This window comes from Aureococcus anophagefferens, assembly GCF_000186865.1.
Source record: "Aureococcus anophagefferens unplaced genomic scaffold AURANscaffold_3, whole genome shotgun sequence".
Lineage (NCBI taxonomy): Eukaryota > Pelagophyceae > Pelagomonadales > Pelagomonadaceae > Aureococcus > Aureococcus anophagefferens.
Genome location: NW_008705563.1, coordinates 402,124 through 416,528, shown reverse-complemented (window position 1 = coordinate 416,528; position 14,405 = coordinate 402,124). Strand labels below are relative to the sequence as shown.

Here is a 14,405-nt window from a genome sequence, read left to right as displayed (position 1 = left end):
ACCCGCGTCCTTGTCCGCGGCGGCGGCGCGCGCGACGCGCGGCAGCGTCGCTGCGCGCGGCGCCTGGAACGCGGACGCACAAAGCGCCGCGAGGCTGCAAAGTAAAGCAACCAACATTGCGTCACTCGAGCTCTGATCAGCGCTTCAAGTACAGGGTTAACGTCACGTCGGCGCTTCACGAGCAGCCCGGGCCGAGCGCGTTGGCGCATGATGGTCTAGACCCAGCCTCGGCATCCATGTCGCAAGCGTCGCCGCCGCGCCGGTCCATGGTGTCGACGGCGGGCTCGTCGCGGAAGAGCGTGTCGTCGTCGGGCAGCCGCGGCACGCCCGGCCCGCCGACGGCCGGCGCCGGCGCGTCCGGCGCGTCGACGACCGCGAGCTCGCGCCAGGGCCGCGTGAGCAAGACGCCGCTCATGGACGCGAAGCGGCGCGCGACGGCGCTGCGGCGGCGCATGGACCCGAACTCCATGGGCGCGCCCGTCGACGCGTTCCTCAACAGCGCACCGAGTCGTTTGGCGCGGCGGACGCAGCGGAGCTCCATCGCGAACATGGCCGAGGTCACGCGCGAGGCGACGGAGAGCGGCCTCGCGCGGAAGAAGGAGGAGGCGCGGGCGAAGGAGGGCCAGCTCCGGGGCCTCGCGCCGCCGCCCATCCCCCTGCAGACCATCCTCCGGCTCGAGCGCAAGGACCGTTTGGGGAGCTGGAACCCGTCGCAGCCCCTCTTCTTCGCTTTGATGGCGCAGCAGGGCGGCGCGGGCGTGCCGCGGCGGCCGCCGCCGGGTCTGCTCGAGGACCACATCACCTGCGCGGACTGGGAGTGGACGACGGCGCTGGTGCGGGCGGTGCTGCGGCACAACGTGCGGTGGTTCGACCACTCCTACCGCATCGTCGAGCGCGGCGACGAGCACTTCACGGGCGCGCGCGGCGCGGCCATCGAGCGCGCCGCGGCCAAGGCGCGGCCGCCGCGGCTCTGGGGGCCCGAGACGTTCGCGCGCGACTCGACGGACGCGGCGTCCGACGACTCCTACTCCTCCGAGGAGGGCGACCTCTTCGAGCTGTCCTACAAGGCCTTCCTCGCGCAGAAGACGGCGGCCGTCCGCGAGAAGGTCAAGCGCCAGCGGTCCATGAACCGCGACTTTTTGGACCACGCGGCGCGCCGCGGCGGCCTCACGAACGAGACGCTCCTCACGTCCCTCGACGACGAGCTCCAGGAGGCGACGAACGCCGAGTTCGAGTACCTGACGCGGAAGCGCGCGGAGACGGACGTCGTCGAGGGCTGCCTCGTGCGCTGCCCGGACGTCTTCGGCGTCCAGCGCGAGGGCGTCATCGTCACGCGGAACGAGGGCGGCGCGTCCTGCCACATCCAGTTCACGGACGACGGGACGATCCGCAAGAACGTGCCGCGCATCAACCTCGTGCTCCTCGACGACGGCGGCCACGACCCCGGCGGGCCCGTGCGCAACGCGCGGCCCGGCGAGCGGAACCTGCACAAGCTCTGGTACAACTCCTGGGGCTTGGACGTCCTCGGCCGCGAGCGCGAGATGAAGCGGCTCACGCGCCTCCGGGAGTCGCGGCGCCTCGCGGCGCTCCCCGGCTGGCGCGACCTCATCAGCGAGCCGCCGCACGAGGCGCCCAAAAGGGTGAAACCGGAGGAGAAGCCGCCGATCGCGGCCAAGGCGCGCAAGGCCGCCAAGTCCCTGCTCTTCATCAACCGCACGGACCTGCTCGCGAAGGCGAAGCTCGACGCGGCGACCGTCGCGGAGCGCCAGCGCGAGGCCGACGAGAAGGCGGCCAAGGAGGCGCGCGTCGTGCGGGCGCTCGGCGCCTTCGACAAGCAGCGCCGGGAGATCTACCACTGCCTCAAGCAGGCCATCCAGACCTGCAACGACAAGTCGCTGCTCAACATGCAGCGCCGCGAGGCCTTCGTGCCCCTCGTGGAGCTCCTGGGACCGCCCGTGCCCGCGGTCACGCTCAGGGCAGCAAAAGAGAGCGAAATTCCCAACTTCAAAGGCTCATATCTCGGCCGTTTTCCACTCGTTTCGGCTGATTTTTGGACGAGCGATCATCTCTCGGAACGGCCTCGAAGCGTGGGCGCTTTTTTTTCGGAACGCGCGCGCGCGGAACACTCACGTTGAAGCGACGTTGAATCACCCTTTTGCTGCCCAGGTCACGCTCGGCATCAAGCGCGCGGCCATCCTGGGCATCCAGCGCGCCGTCGTCGACGCCGTCGAGGCCATCCGGGCCTGGCAGGAGCCGCCGCCCCAGGACGACGACAGCGACGACGACGACGCGCGGACCGTGGAGTCCGAGGTCTCGGCGGTCGCCGCGAAGTTCCACTTCCGGCCCGCGACGGCGGAGCGGCCGCCGTCCGCGCCCGCCGAGGGCCCCGTCGTCGACGGCGCGGGCACGCCGGCGCCGTCCGCGCCGCCGTCCGCGCGGCCCGCGCCGCCGCCGCCGCCCGCGCCCGCGCCCGCGCCGTCGTCCGCGCCCGCGCCCGCGCCCGCGGCGGCCCGGTCGCGCGTCCTCGAGGGCGACGCGGCGCGGAGCCGGCGGCCGAGCCAGCAGTCGAGCGACGGCGGCGAGAGCGTCGACGAGGGCGCGCTCTTCGGCGCGGGCACGAAGGCGAACACGGGCTCCGTCGAGGGCCTGCTCCGCGAGATCGCGGAGAAGCGCGCGGCCGCGGAGAAGGCCGTGGCGCCGCCGAAGCCGCCGAAGCCGCCGCCGCCGGACCCGAAGCCCTTCATCTGGAACGGCGTCGACTTTTTGCTGTCCGTGCGCCACGCGATGGATTTTTTGGCGGAGTCGCGCGACTTCCGCGCGCACCTCGGCGGCGAGTTCCCGCTCCGCGAGAACCCCTTCGCGCAGCCCCAGCCCATCGACGAGCCCGTCCAGGGCCAGGTCGACGACCACGCGACGGCGCCGGACTCCGACGACGACGACGGCGACGGCGCGGCCGCGGCGCTCGCGAAGGACAAGGAGCACCTGAGCACGTGGCCCCACCAGGGCCACAGCGACCACCAGCAGCGCATCGAGGCCTGCCGCGTCTACGTCCTCGAGGCCGAGGTCCGGCACCGGCGCCGCGCCGAGGAGGACCGCAAGGCGCTCCGCCACGCGATGCGCGAGCGGCGCCGCGAGGAGAAGCAGCTCAAGCTCGACGCGGCGAAGCAGGAGCGGCCCTGGGACTTCGTGGACCACAACGACCCCACGGGCAAGAAGCGGAAGATGCTCGAGAAGCGCGCGAAGACGCCGGGCGCGCCCAAGCGCATCCCCCGCTCCGAGTCGCTCCCGCGCATCCTCCGGCCGACGGTGACGCGGCTCTAAGGACCTTAGCTTATTCACTTCTAAAAGAGGTCGGGGAAAGCGACAGAGATCGACCTCAACATCTCAATGGAATCATCGTCGCCCTTGTCGGCGGCACGCTGTAACCAGCGCCTGGCTTCGACGATGGCCGCGGCGCTCTCTGCCGCGTTCTCTGCCTCGTACTTTACCTCGTCGCCGTCGGGTAGTTGTTCCAGCAAGCAGATCCCAAGATGGAACTCCGCATGAGTGTAGCTTTGCTCTGCAGCCATCTTGAACCAGGGCATCGCTTCGTCAGGCCCGCTAAGTAATTTGAATGACATCCCGAGGTTGAACTGTGCCACCGCGTCCCCTTTTTCGGCGGCCATTCGATAGAGCTGCATCGCCTTCTTCGTGTCCTGCTTGACGCCCTTACCTGTTCGGTGTAAAATAAGCGTGACAATGACAGTGGGGATCGGGCGGGGAATGTAACGCTTAATAAACGCCGAAGAGGTACCATTTTGATACATATGCCCAAGGTTGTTGAACGCGTCGACGTCCCCGAGCTCCACGGCACGCTTGTAAATCTTCGCAGCTTTCTTGAAATTTTGGGCGACGAGCGGGGCCCCCTGGAAGTACTTCAGTCCCAAATGAGAAATCGCCTCCGGCACCTCGTTCTCCGCGTGCCGCCTCAGTCGCGCAAGATCCTCCGCTTCAGATGTCGGATGCGGCGAACGACAGAGAGGGCACGGCTCAGACCCAATCTTGTAATGGCACGAAGTGCAGACCATGCGGCAGCAGCAGACGCGCAGCGTTTGAGTCTCGTTGACGTCCCACTCGTCCATGCAGATCGGGCACCGCGATCCGAACCGCGCCGACGTCGGCTCCGGCTCCGGGTTCGCCTCCCGACGCAGACGCGCCGCCTCATGTTCGGCGGCGATGCGGGCGCGGACCTCGTCCGCGTGCGACCGGGGCGCGGGGCCGTAGACGACGGGCTTCGGGGGCGACGGCGGAGGCGTCGGCGCCTCGGCCCGCGCCGCCTCCACCGCGCGCTCGTCCCGGATCTTCTTGCACGCCTTCCGGTGGCCTCGGTCGCGCCAATCGATGCGTTGACAGTCCGTCGAACAATACCTGCGGGTTCGCGTCGCGGCGCGATCGCGCGACGCCCCGACCATTCGCGCGCGTCGCGATGGCGCCGGGGCGCACTGTGTCGTCCCGCACGGGCAGTTGAGCAAGGTCTTCGGTTTCGCCCCGCAGATGGTACATGTGAGGCGGAGCCGGAGCGCTTTCGCCCGGGCCTTGACCTCCTCGAACTCGCGTTGTTTCTTCTCCCACTCCTTCATCGGCTCCCCCGTGCGTACTGATGAGCGGGCGAGAAAGAGGGAAGGCGAAAAGCGGGGACGAGAGGCGGCGCGTCTCGATTGACCGAATCGAGGTGCACCCAAGCGGCATCATCGCCATGACGCCGCACGCGTAGCAGGGGCGGCCCTGGGACTCCGTGGAACCACAACGACCCCACGGGCAAGAAGCGGAAGATGCTCGAGAAGCGCGCGAAGACGCCGGGCGCGCCCAAGCGCATCCCGCGCTCCGAGTCGCTCCCGCGCATCCTCCGACCGACGGTGACGCGGCTTTAAGAGAGGCGGCTAAGTTTAGGGCTACACAGAAGAGAGACAATTCAGTGCGCTGATGGCCTGCTCGTGGCCCTTGGCGGCGGCACGCTGTAACCAGCGCCTGGCTTCGACGATGGCCGCGGCGTTCTCTGCCTCGCCGGCGGCGCCCTGGGCGGCCTCGTCGTCACGCCGCTGTTTCAGGATTAAACGCCCAACACTGGACTCCGCAGGAGTGTAGCCTTGCTCTGCGGCCATCTTGTACCAGTGGAGCGCTTCGTCGTGCCGGCTAGACTCTTCGCAGATTTGGCCGATGGTCACCTGCGCCAGGGCAGGCGTCCGCCCGTGGCCTCGGTCGCCGACCAAACGAAACAGCTGCATCGCCTTCGCCGTGTTCAGCTTGACGCCGTCACCGTACAGATACAAGGTCGCTAGATTCAGGGTGGCACTCAAATTTCCGAGCTCTGCGGCGCGCTTGAAGATTTTTGCGGCCTTCTTCCCAGATTTTACGAGTCCGAGACCGCCATCGCGATACGCGATTCCCAAGAAATCCATCGCTTCCGGCAAATCGTTCTCAACGTGGCGACGAACTCGCGCCAGCAGCTCCGCTTCGCTTCTTGGAGTCGGCGCTCGACAGAGAGGACACGGACGGTTCACGCTCGTCGTCCTTCTTGCACCGGAACCGAACAATTTACCATCTAAAGACTTTTTTGAGCACGACTGACAGACCGTCCGGCAGCAACAAGAAAGAAACACAAGGTTTTCATTCACGTCCCATTCCTCCATGCAGATCGGGCATCGACCCCCGTACCGCTCAGACAGCGGCTCCGGCTCCGGGTTCGCCTCGCGCCGCGCGCGAGCGGCCTCGTGTTCCGCGGCGATGCGGGCGCGGACATCGTCCGCGTGCGACCGCGGCGCGGGGCCGTAGACCGGGAGCGACGGTGGGGGCGTCGGCGCCTCGGCCCGCGCCGCCTCCGCCGCGCGCTCGTCCCGGATCTTCTTGCACGCCTTCCGGTGGCCTCGGTCGCGCCAATCGATGCGTTGACAGTCCGTCGAACAGTACCTGCGGGTTCGCGTCGCGGCGCGATCGCGCGACGCCCCCGACCATTCGCGAGCGTCGCGACGGCGCCGGCGCGCACTGTGTCGTCCCGCACGGGCAGTTGAGCAAGGTCTTCGGTTTCGCCCCGCAGATGGTACATGTGAGGCGGAGCCTGAGCGCTTTCGCCCGGGCCTTGACCTGCTCGAACTCGCGTTGTTTCTTCTCCCACTCCTTCATCGGCTCCCCCGTGCGTACTGATGAGCGGGCGACGAATAGGGAGGCGACAGATAGGCGGGGAGAGTCGTTGACGCTCGAGAGCGACGAGACTCGATCGCTGTGCAACCGAGCGGCACGTTTGCCCTCATCACGACATCGCATCGAAGCAGCCCGCCATCGATCGCATCGGAGTCGTCTTCTGCCGTCGGCGCGAGCTTGGCCATGCCGCGGAAGCAGCCGGCCCTCGACGACGGCTACGTGTCCGTGACGCACAAGAACGCGCCGGAGCTGCTCAAGGAGAAGGAGAACATCGGCCGCGAGGCCTTCAAGGCCCAGGAGTACCCGACGGCCGTGCAGATCTACGAGGAGTGCATCGGCTTCCTCCAGTGGGTGCCCGAGGAGCGCCAGCTCTCGGACGCGGCGCGCTACCTGACGAACATGGCCGCGGCCCAGTTCGCCATGGGCCAGTGCGAGGAATCGCTCGCGAGCGCGGACCGCGCGCTCGAATTGGACAAGACGTACGTCAAGGCGCACTACCGGAGGGCCAAGGCGCTGGGCGAGCTCCAGCGGCACGTGGACGCGCTGGCGGCCTACCTGGCGGGCCAGGCCCTCGACCCGGAGAACGGCGTGCTCAAGGAGCAGATCGCGATCCTCGACGGCGTCCTCTCGCCGGCGGACCAGTACGCGGCGCGCGCGAAGCTCGTGGACCCGAGCAGGGTCGGCCCGGCGACGGCCGACGCCGCCGTCCACGAGGTGTCGGCAAAATGGCGCCTTCGACCTCTCCGCCGACCCCGTGAAGAAGCGGGTCACGGAGCGGTCCCGGAAGCACAAAGAGGCCATGGAGCGCGCGAAACGCGACGTCGAGCGCTACCAGCTCCACTGCGACCGCGTCGACGCGGCCAACGCCGCGGAGCGCGCGCGCCTCGGCATCCCCTGCGAGGGCTGGGACCCGACCTTCGCGCCGAAGCCGCCGCCGACGATGCGGCCCTTCGACGGCACCGAGCCCGTGCTCCCCAAACGCGCCGCGCCCGCGGACCTGCCCGGCCTCGACCCCGACGGGCCCCAGGAGCTCGCGCCCATCTACAAGCAGTGCAACCCCAAGTTCGAGAAGTTCTCCTGGGCGAACAAGACCGTGGAGGAGCTCCGCATCTACGTGAAGCTCGACGACGGCGACGACGTCGACGCCGTGGACGTCGACGCGCCCGTGAAGCACGTCGGCACGGACCACCTCGGCTACCGCACGAGCACGAACGGCGACGTCACCTGCACCGTCACCGTCCACAACTGGTCCCACATCCAGCTCCAGATCGACGTCAAGTTCCCGAACGGTCCCCTCTCTTTCCCGCGTCCCTTCGTTCGCCGCGGCGCCAGCGGCTTCTTCTGTAGGCACGCGGCGCTTCGAGATCGAGCGCCTCTACGCCAAGGTCAAGTACATGGGCACGATCAAGAAGAAGCACAAGCTCATCTTCCGCCTCCGGAAGCTCGACACGTGGGGCGTCGAGTGGACGGGCGTCGAGGAGAACATGTGGCCCCAGATCTACTGGAACACGAAGTTCGGCAAGCACGTCGACTAGGGGGGTAAGTTTAATCGAACGGGCGTCCGCGAGGACCACGTCTGATCTGAGTACAAACATTGAAGGGCAAGTTTGCCGTCGCTTGAACCGACACCCTCTGACAGCTCATCCGCCACGATGGTGTCCTCGTCCGTCGTTCGCCTCGCCGCGTTCGCCCTCTGCGGCGTCGGCGCGCTGGAGCTCGCGCCGCGGCGCGCGTCGACGGCGTCGACGCCCGGCCTGCGGCGCCGCGACGTCTTCGGCGCCGCGGCGGCCGCGGCGGCCCTGGGCCTCGGCGCCGCGCCGCCGGCGTTCGCCGAGTCCGTGCCGACGCCCGAGGAGCTCAAGAAGCTGACGCTCGGCTACGAGCGCATGAACCTGCTGCTCACGGACTGGGACCGCATCACGTCCGGCAAGTGCTACGGCAAGCTCTCGCAGGAGAGCAAGCAGGTCGTGGCGACGAACGGCGGCGCGAGCTGCGACAAGGACCCGCTCAAGGTCCAGGAGTACATCGGCTTCAAGTCCATCAACGACCCCCTCTTCAAGTCCGAGAAGCTCATGCTCCGCGCGAGCCCGCTGCTCAAGAACCCGAACGACACGGACCGGTACCTCGAGGCCGTGAACAAGTGGGGCGAGAAGATCCAGATGTCGTCCATGATGGCCTACACGTCGTCCTGGGGCGAGGCGAACCCGAACGGCGGCAAGGGCCAGGTCGACGCCTTCCTCGAGGACACGAAGCTCGACGTCGAGGAGTCCGTCGGGCTCCTCAAGTCCATCCTCCTCATGCTCGGGCTCCCGCTCAAGAGCGCGTAACGCGGTTAGTCATTTTGGGGGCTCCCGCCGCCGCTTCCTCGGGCGCGCGGCGGACGCGGAGTCCGCGGCGCGCGCCGTCACGCGCAGGCGGTAGGGGCCCCGGGGCTTCGCCGACAGGCTCTGGACGACGCCCTTCTGCGTGATTTCGACGGCGCCGTCGACGGCGAGCGCTCGAGCCGCGTCGTGCGTCGCCGGCATCCAGTCCCGCCAGGCGCCGCCGCGCGCCTTCGCCAGCCGTCGCGGCGCCTCGGACGGTCAGCAGGTCTTGCCCGCGTCGCGCGCGCGGTCGCCAGCAGCTCGCCGCGCAGCTCCGCGGCCGTCGGCGCCGAGGCGTCGTTGTCGCCGCGCGGCGCCGAGGCGGCAGGTTTGCAGCGCGACGCCGAGGCGTCGTCGTTGCAGCGCTTCGGCGGCATCGCGCAGCGGTGCCGCGGCGCGAGGCGGACGCTGAATGCAGCGCGCTTGCTGGCGCGAACCGCTACCACGCCAGACGCGCACGAATCGACCGCTGCCGCTGCACGCGACGCTAGACGCGACGCGCACCGACCCCTGCGCGTTGCGACGCGCTCTCGAGTGGCGCTGACGCCGCCGCAGCCTCGACCACGGCTCGAGATCACTTCTTCGTGAGTTTGTTGAGCCTATGGTGCTGCACCATAGCTATGTTGACGGCAACCCCGAACGGGAACATAACGTGAATTTGCGGCACGATGGTGCGCCCGTCGTCGCCTTGATGCGCTGCTGCTGGGGCGTTGCCGCGGCCGTGGACGCGGCGCAGCCCGAGAGCGTCGAGCCCGAGATGACCGAGTGCGCGTCGGGGGACGTGGCCCTGGGCACGCTCAACTTGCTCGGCGACGCCTACAACCCCTTCGAGTTCCTCGCCCTCGACGACGGCGACTTCTGCGCCGTCTGCGACCGCTTCGAGCAGGTCCTGGCGACGCTCACGTGGCGCGACCTCCGCGAGGCCCACGGCCTCGGCGACCTCGCGGGCGCGCTGGGCGGCGGCGCCGCCGCGGCGATCGCCGCGCTCGAGGGCGACGGCGGCGCCGTGCTCGCGAAGATGGACGAGGTGGCCCTCGCCCTCGACAACAAGCGCTTCGAGCACCGCTTCAACCCGCTGGTCTTCGCCATGCGCCGCTTCGCCGTCGGCGCGGCGACGCAGTCGTCGGACGGCGCCGCGCCGATGGTCTGGGAGATCGTGTGCGACGAGTCCGCGGCGGCCGCCGCGGCCGCGGCCTGCGACGGCGCCAAGGACGGCGCCGCGCCGCCCTGGTGGCGCGTGCTTTTGCGCTGCTGCGTCGAGGGGGGCACCTACGCGGAGGCGCCGAGCCTGCTGGTCTGGGACCTGCTCTGCGGCGCGGTGGCCGCGTCGGACGCGGCGGCGTACCGGCGGACCTGCGAGGAGTCGTACCTGAACCCGCGCCTCGTCGACCGCCACGCGGGCATCTTCGCCGACGCCGTCGCGGGTTTAGGACCGCGCGCGGCCGTGGGCTTCCAGGAGTTCCCCGCGCGCGAGACCGCGCGGTGCGCCGCGTTCGAGCGGGCCTTCGCGGCCGCGGGCCTCGCGCTCGCGCGCGCGGAGGCGTCGTCCTGCGTCCTGGCCTACCGGGGCTTCGGCGGCGCGGCGCCCGAGCTCGTCGCCGACGGCTGCGGCGACGTCGCCGCGACGGTGCTGGACGGCGGCGACTTCGACGCGAAGACGCGCGACGGCCTCGCGACGACGGCGAAGCGCACCTTCGTGAACCGCCTCGGCGGCGTCCTCTTCGCCGTCGTCCACGCCAAGGAGCCCAAGACGGCGCCGGCCGTGGAGCTGCTGGCGTCGTACCTCGCCGCGGTCCGCGACGCGCACGCGCGGCCCGGCGAGCCCGCGGCCTTCCTCCTGGACACGAACGTCGGCAAGGCCGCGCTCGACGCCCACTTCGAGGCCTGCCTCGACGCCCGGGGCCTCAAGGCGTCGCCCCAGATCCCGACGACGAGCAAGCGGCGGTCGCGGCTCAACGGCCAGTGCTACGACGACCGGAAGTGCCACATCACTGTCACGGCTGCAAAGGACAAGCTCGTCGCGACGACGGGCGTCGCCGACGCCGTCGCGCACCCCGCCGTCGACGCGAGCACGACCCTGCCGACAGCAAAATGGCCCAGCGACCACGCGCTCCTCTCCGCGACGCTCGCCCCGTAAGTGGCAGTCTACGCGCCGCCCGCGCGGGCCGCGGCGGACGCGCCCGCGGCGTAGCCCGAGCACCAGCAGTTCATGAAGTTGAAGCCGCCCGTGACGCCGTCGACGTCGAGGAGCTCGCCCGTGACGTGGAGGCCCGGCACCTTCTTGGACTCGAACGTCCGCATGTCGACCTCCTTCAAACAGACGCCGCCCGCGGTGACGAACTCGTCCTTGTTCGTGTCCTTGCCGTCGAAGGCCAGGGGCAGCGCCTTGAGCGCCGCCGCGAGGGCCTCGGCCTTCTTCTCCGAGACGTCGGCCCAGTTCGCGTCGTCCGGGAACGCCGCGTGGTCGCAGTAGCGCGCCCAGAGCCGCCGCGGGATCTCCGAAAAGGGCCCGCGCGTCCGCGCGGCCTTCTTCGGGTTCGTCCGGCGGTAGGACAGCACGGCGTCGCGGACGGCGCCGGGGGACGACGACGGCAGCGCGTCGAGGCGCAGCTCGCCCCGGTAGCCGGCGTCCTTGAGCTCCCTCGCTAAAAACGCCGAGAGCTTCAAAGCCGCGGGGCCGGAGACGCCGCGGTGCGTGACGAGGAGCGGGCCGCGCTGCGGCGACTTGCGATGCTTCTTCTTGCCCGCGGCGGCGAGGTCGAGCGCCGCGTCGGCGAGGCTGAGCCCCGCGAGGCCGTCGAGCGGGCTGCGCGGGACGCGGAACGAGAAGAGCGACGGGTAGGGCCGTTTGGGCTCGTGGCCGAGCGACGCCGCGAGCTCGTAGCCCGACGGCGACGAGCCCGTCGCGAGGACGACGGCGTCGCAGGCCAGGGTCTCGCCGCCCGCGGACACGGCGAAGCCGCCGTCGCCCAGCGCGTCGATGGCCGTGACGGCGTCGCCCGCGCGAACGTCGACGCCCGCGGCGTCGGCGGCCCGCGTCAGCGCGTCGGCGACGGTCCGCGCGTCGTCGGTCACCGGAAAGACGCGGCCGTCGGCCTCCGTCTTGAGGGCGACGCCCTCGGCCTCGAACCAGGCTTTCGCGTCCTCGGGGCCGAAGACCTTGGTGTAGGGCCCGCGGAGCTCGCGGCTCCCGCGCGGGTAGCGCTCGACGAAGTCCGGCACGGGCAGCGCCGGGTCGTGCATGACGTTGCAGCGCCCGCCGCCGGAGGCGAGCACCTTCTTGAGCGGCTTGCGCGTGCCCTCGAGCAGCACGACGCCCGCGCCGCCGCTGCGCGCCGCGCTGATGGCCGCGAAGTAGCCCGACGCGCCGCCGCCGACGACGACGACGCGAACGGCGGACGCTGTCGATACGATCATGAGTGCGCGGAGCGGCAGCATGTCATCGATGCGGTCGCGCGGCTTTACGAAGTGACGTCGACCTACGACTACTGCTGCACGGCGGAAGCCATCGCAAAATGCCGCTTCATCGACGTCTTCACTTCAACCACGACCCGATGCAGCCCCATAAATCTCCCCCAGTCCGCTGCCTCTCACAGGGTGGGCGGTCGCCGCAACAGGTGATGGTCGTCGGCGGCCCCCCGCGGCGGCCTCGCCGGGCGCCGCTGGGCCTGCTCTGCGTCCTCGTCGCGATCGCACCGCGGCGCGCGCGCGGCGTCCGCGGCCGCCCTCCGTCGTTCCCGCGCCGGGGCTGCCCCATTTTCCGCGCCGCGTCACGCCGCACCGCCGCGCAGGTGCCTCGCGGCGGACGCGGACACGTGCCCCGAGCCGGCGAGCGCCCCCCCGCTCGGCGCGGCGCTCGGCGGCGACCGGGCCCTGCGGCGCTACCTCGACGGCGACCGCAACGTCTTCGCAAACTACTTCTTCGACCTCGCCGCGAACTCGACCGCGCGCAAGCCGACGCCACCGCGGCGCGAGCGCCGCTGCCTCGCGCTCCAGGTCATGGTCGCCCTCTGGCGCGGGGGCGTGTCGACGCTCCAGCGGCTCCAGCTCGACTTTTTGGCGCCCGCGCTCCGCCAAGCCGCGCTGCCGTCCGAGTGCGTCGACCGGTCCGCGGCGCGCGCGGACGCGCCCCGGGGCGACAAACGGGCCGTGGGCAGCGTCGCCGCGCTGGGCGGCGCGGCCCAGATCGCCGCCGCGGCCCGCCACGGCGCGCGGAAGCGGCGCAACGTCTACGTCGCGCTCGGAGAACCGAACACGCGAAAGGAGCTCGCGATGGCCGCGAGCGAGGCCGAGACGGCGACGCTCGTCACGTCGGGCGAGCTCGCCTGGGGCCTCCACCGCGAGCCCGAGCTGCGGAGCACGCCGACGGCCTACACGCTCCTGCTCCGCGACCCCGTCGCGCGCCTGCTCAGCGACTACGCGACGTACCGCGGCGACCGCTTCGCGGGCCACCCGCTCCACGCGAGCGCCCGCGACGGCCTGCGCGCCTTCTCGAAGAAGACGGCGAACTACGCGCTGCGCTTCCTCGGCAACGACACGCAGACGTGCCGGCCCCGGCGGTCGCCGTGCGCGAGCCTCGCGGCGTTCCACGAGTCCATGCGCGCCGAGGCCGCGGCCATCGACGCCCCGGACCTCGGCGCGCTCGCGGCGCCGCGGGCGGACGCCGGCTGCCACCTCGACTACGCGGCCGAGGAGCGGCGGCTCGTCGAGTGCGCGTTCTCCGACGCCAAATCCGAGGCCGTCCTCCGGGGCAACCTCGCCTACCTCAAGGGCGAGATGCACCGCCTCTTCTTCGCCGTCGGCCTCCTCGAGCGCCTCCCGGAGACGCTCGTGCTCTGGCGCCTCGCCGCGCGCGGCGCGGACGCGGGCGCGTGGCCCCTCGCGCCGTGCGTCCCGCCGCCGCCGCCGCCCTCGCCGCCCGCGAGCCTGAGCCTCACGGCCGACGACGTCGACGCCATCCGGCGAGACCACGCCCTCGACATCGACCTCTACGACACGGTCCGCGGCGCCTTCCAGCTCCAGCTCCTCTCCGCGGCGAGGCACGGCGGGCCCGAGGTCAAGGACCTCCTCGCCCGGGCGAAGAACGGCTCCCTGCCCCAGTGCGCGCGCTAGTAAGGCTGGGGTTGTTGAATTTCGCGGGGGAATCGGGGGTCGGCGGGCTAGCACATGTCGCAGCTGGCCAGGCAGGCCTCCTCGCCTTTCACCTACGAGGCGCGTCAGCGTCCCGCTCCCGGTCGACATCTCTCGAGAAACTCGCCGCGGACGCCGCGTCCCACCTTGAACTCGTCCTTCTTCTTGCAGTTCTTGCTCTTCTTGGCGACGAAGGTCGCGCACGTCTTCGACTCCTTCTTGTAGTACCACGACGCGCCTGCGAGGCGGCGGTCGGTCGGACGCGGACGCGAACGTCTCGGGACGCCGGTGTCGCGCTGTCCTCGCAGACGAAGGCGTCGTCGACTTCGGGTTCGCACTCGCCGCAGGTCGCCGGACAGGCGTCCTCGGCTTTCACCTACGGGGACGAGCTTCCGGCGCGCGCGAGTGCGAAGCGTCGGCGGACCTTGAACTCGTCCTTCTTTTTGCAGTTCTTCGATTTCTTCGTGACGTACGTCTCGCACGTGTCCTTGGATTTTTTGTAGTACCTAGGACCGGGCGTCGCCGCCGGCGCGCGCCGCGCGTCGGCGCACGCGGTTCCGCGCCAGCTCGTCGAGTCCGCGCAGGCCGCGTCGTCGACCTCGACGGCGCCGTCGGCGTCGCAGGTGCCGCAGGTCGCGGGGCAGGCGTCCTCGGCGAGGATCCGGTTGAAGATGTCGGCCTTCTTGCAGTTCTTGCTCTTCTTGGAGACGTAGGCGGCGCACGTGTTTTTGCTTT

General features: G+C 70.4%; 2 protein-coding genes across 2 annotated transcripts; one reads left to right on the top strand and one right to left on the bottom strand.

The window, feature by feature from the left end:
* Positions 1-138: 138 nt before the first annotated feature.
* On the top strand, positions 139-3,321 carry AURANDRAFT_70803 (hypothetical protein; the record flags this gene model as incomplete). Its single annotated transcript, XM_009035826.1, has 2 exons — positions 139-2,036; positions 2,167-3,321. 2 exons carry the CDS (start codon positions 237-239, stop codon positions 3,319-3,321), a joined length of 2,955 nt encoding a protein of 984 aa, XP_009034074.1.
* Positions 3,322-10,703: 7,382 nt separating this feature from the next.
* On the bottom strand, positions 10,704-11,927 carry AURANDRAFT_11765 (hypothetical protein; the record flags this gene model as incomplete). Its single annotated transcript, XM_009035372.1, has 1 exon — positions 10,704-11,927. A coding segment is annotated over one exon (1,224 nt), but the record flags the coding sequence as incomplete, so codon positions are not given.
* Between the last annotated feature and the right edge of the window lie 2,478 nt (positions 11,928-14,405).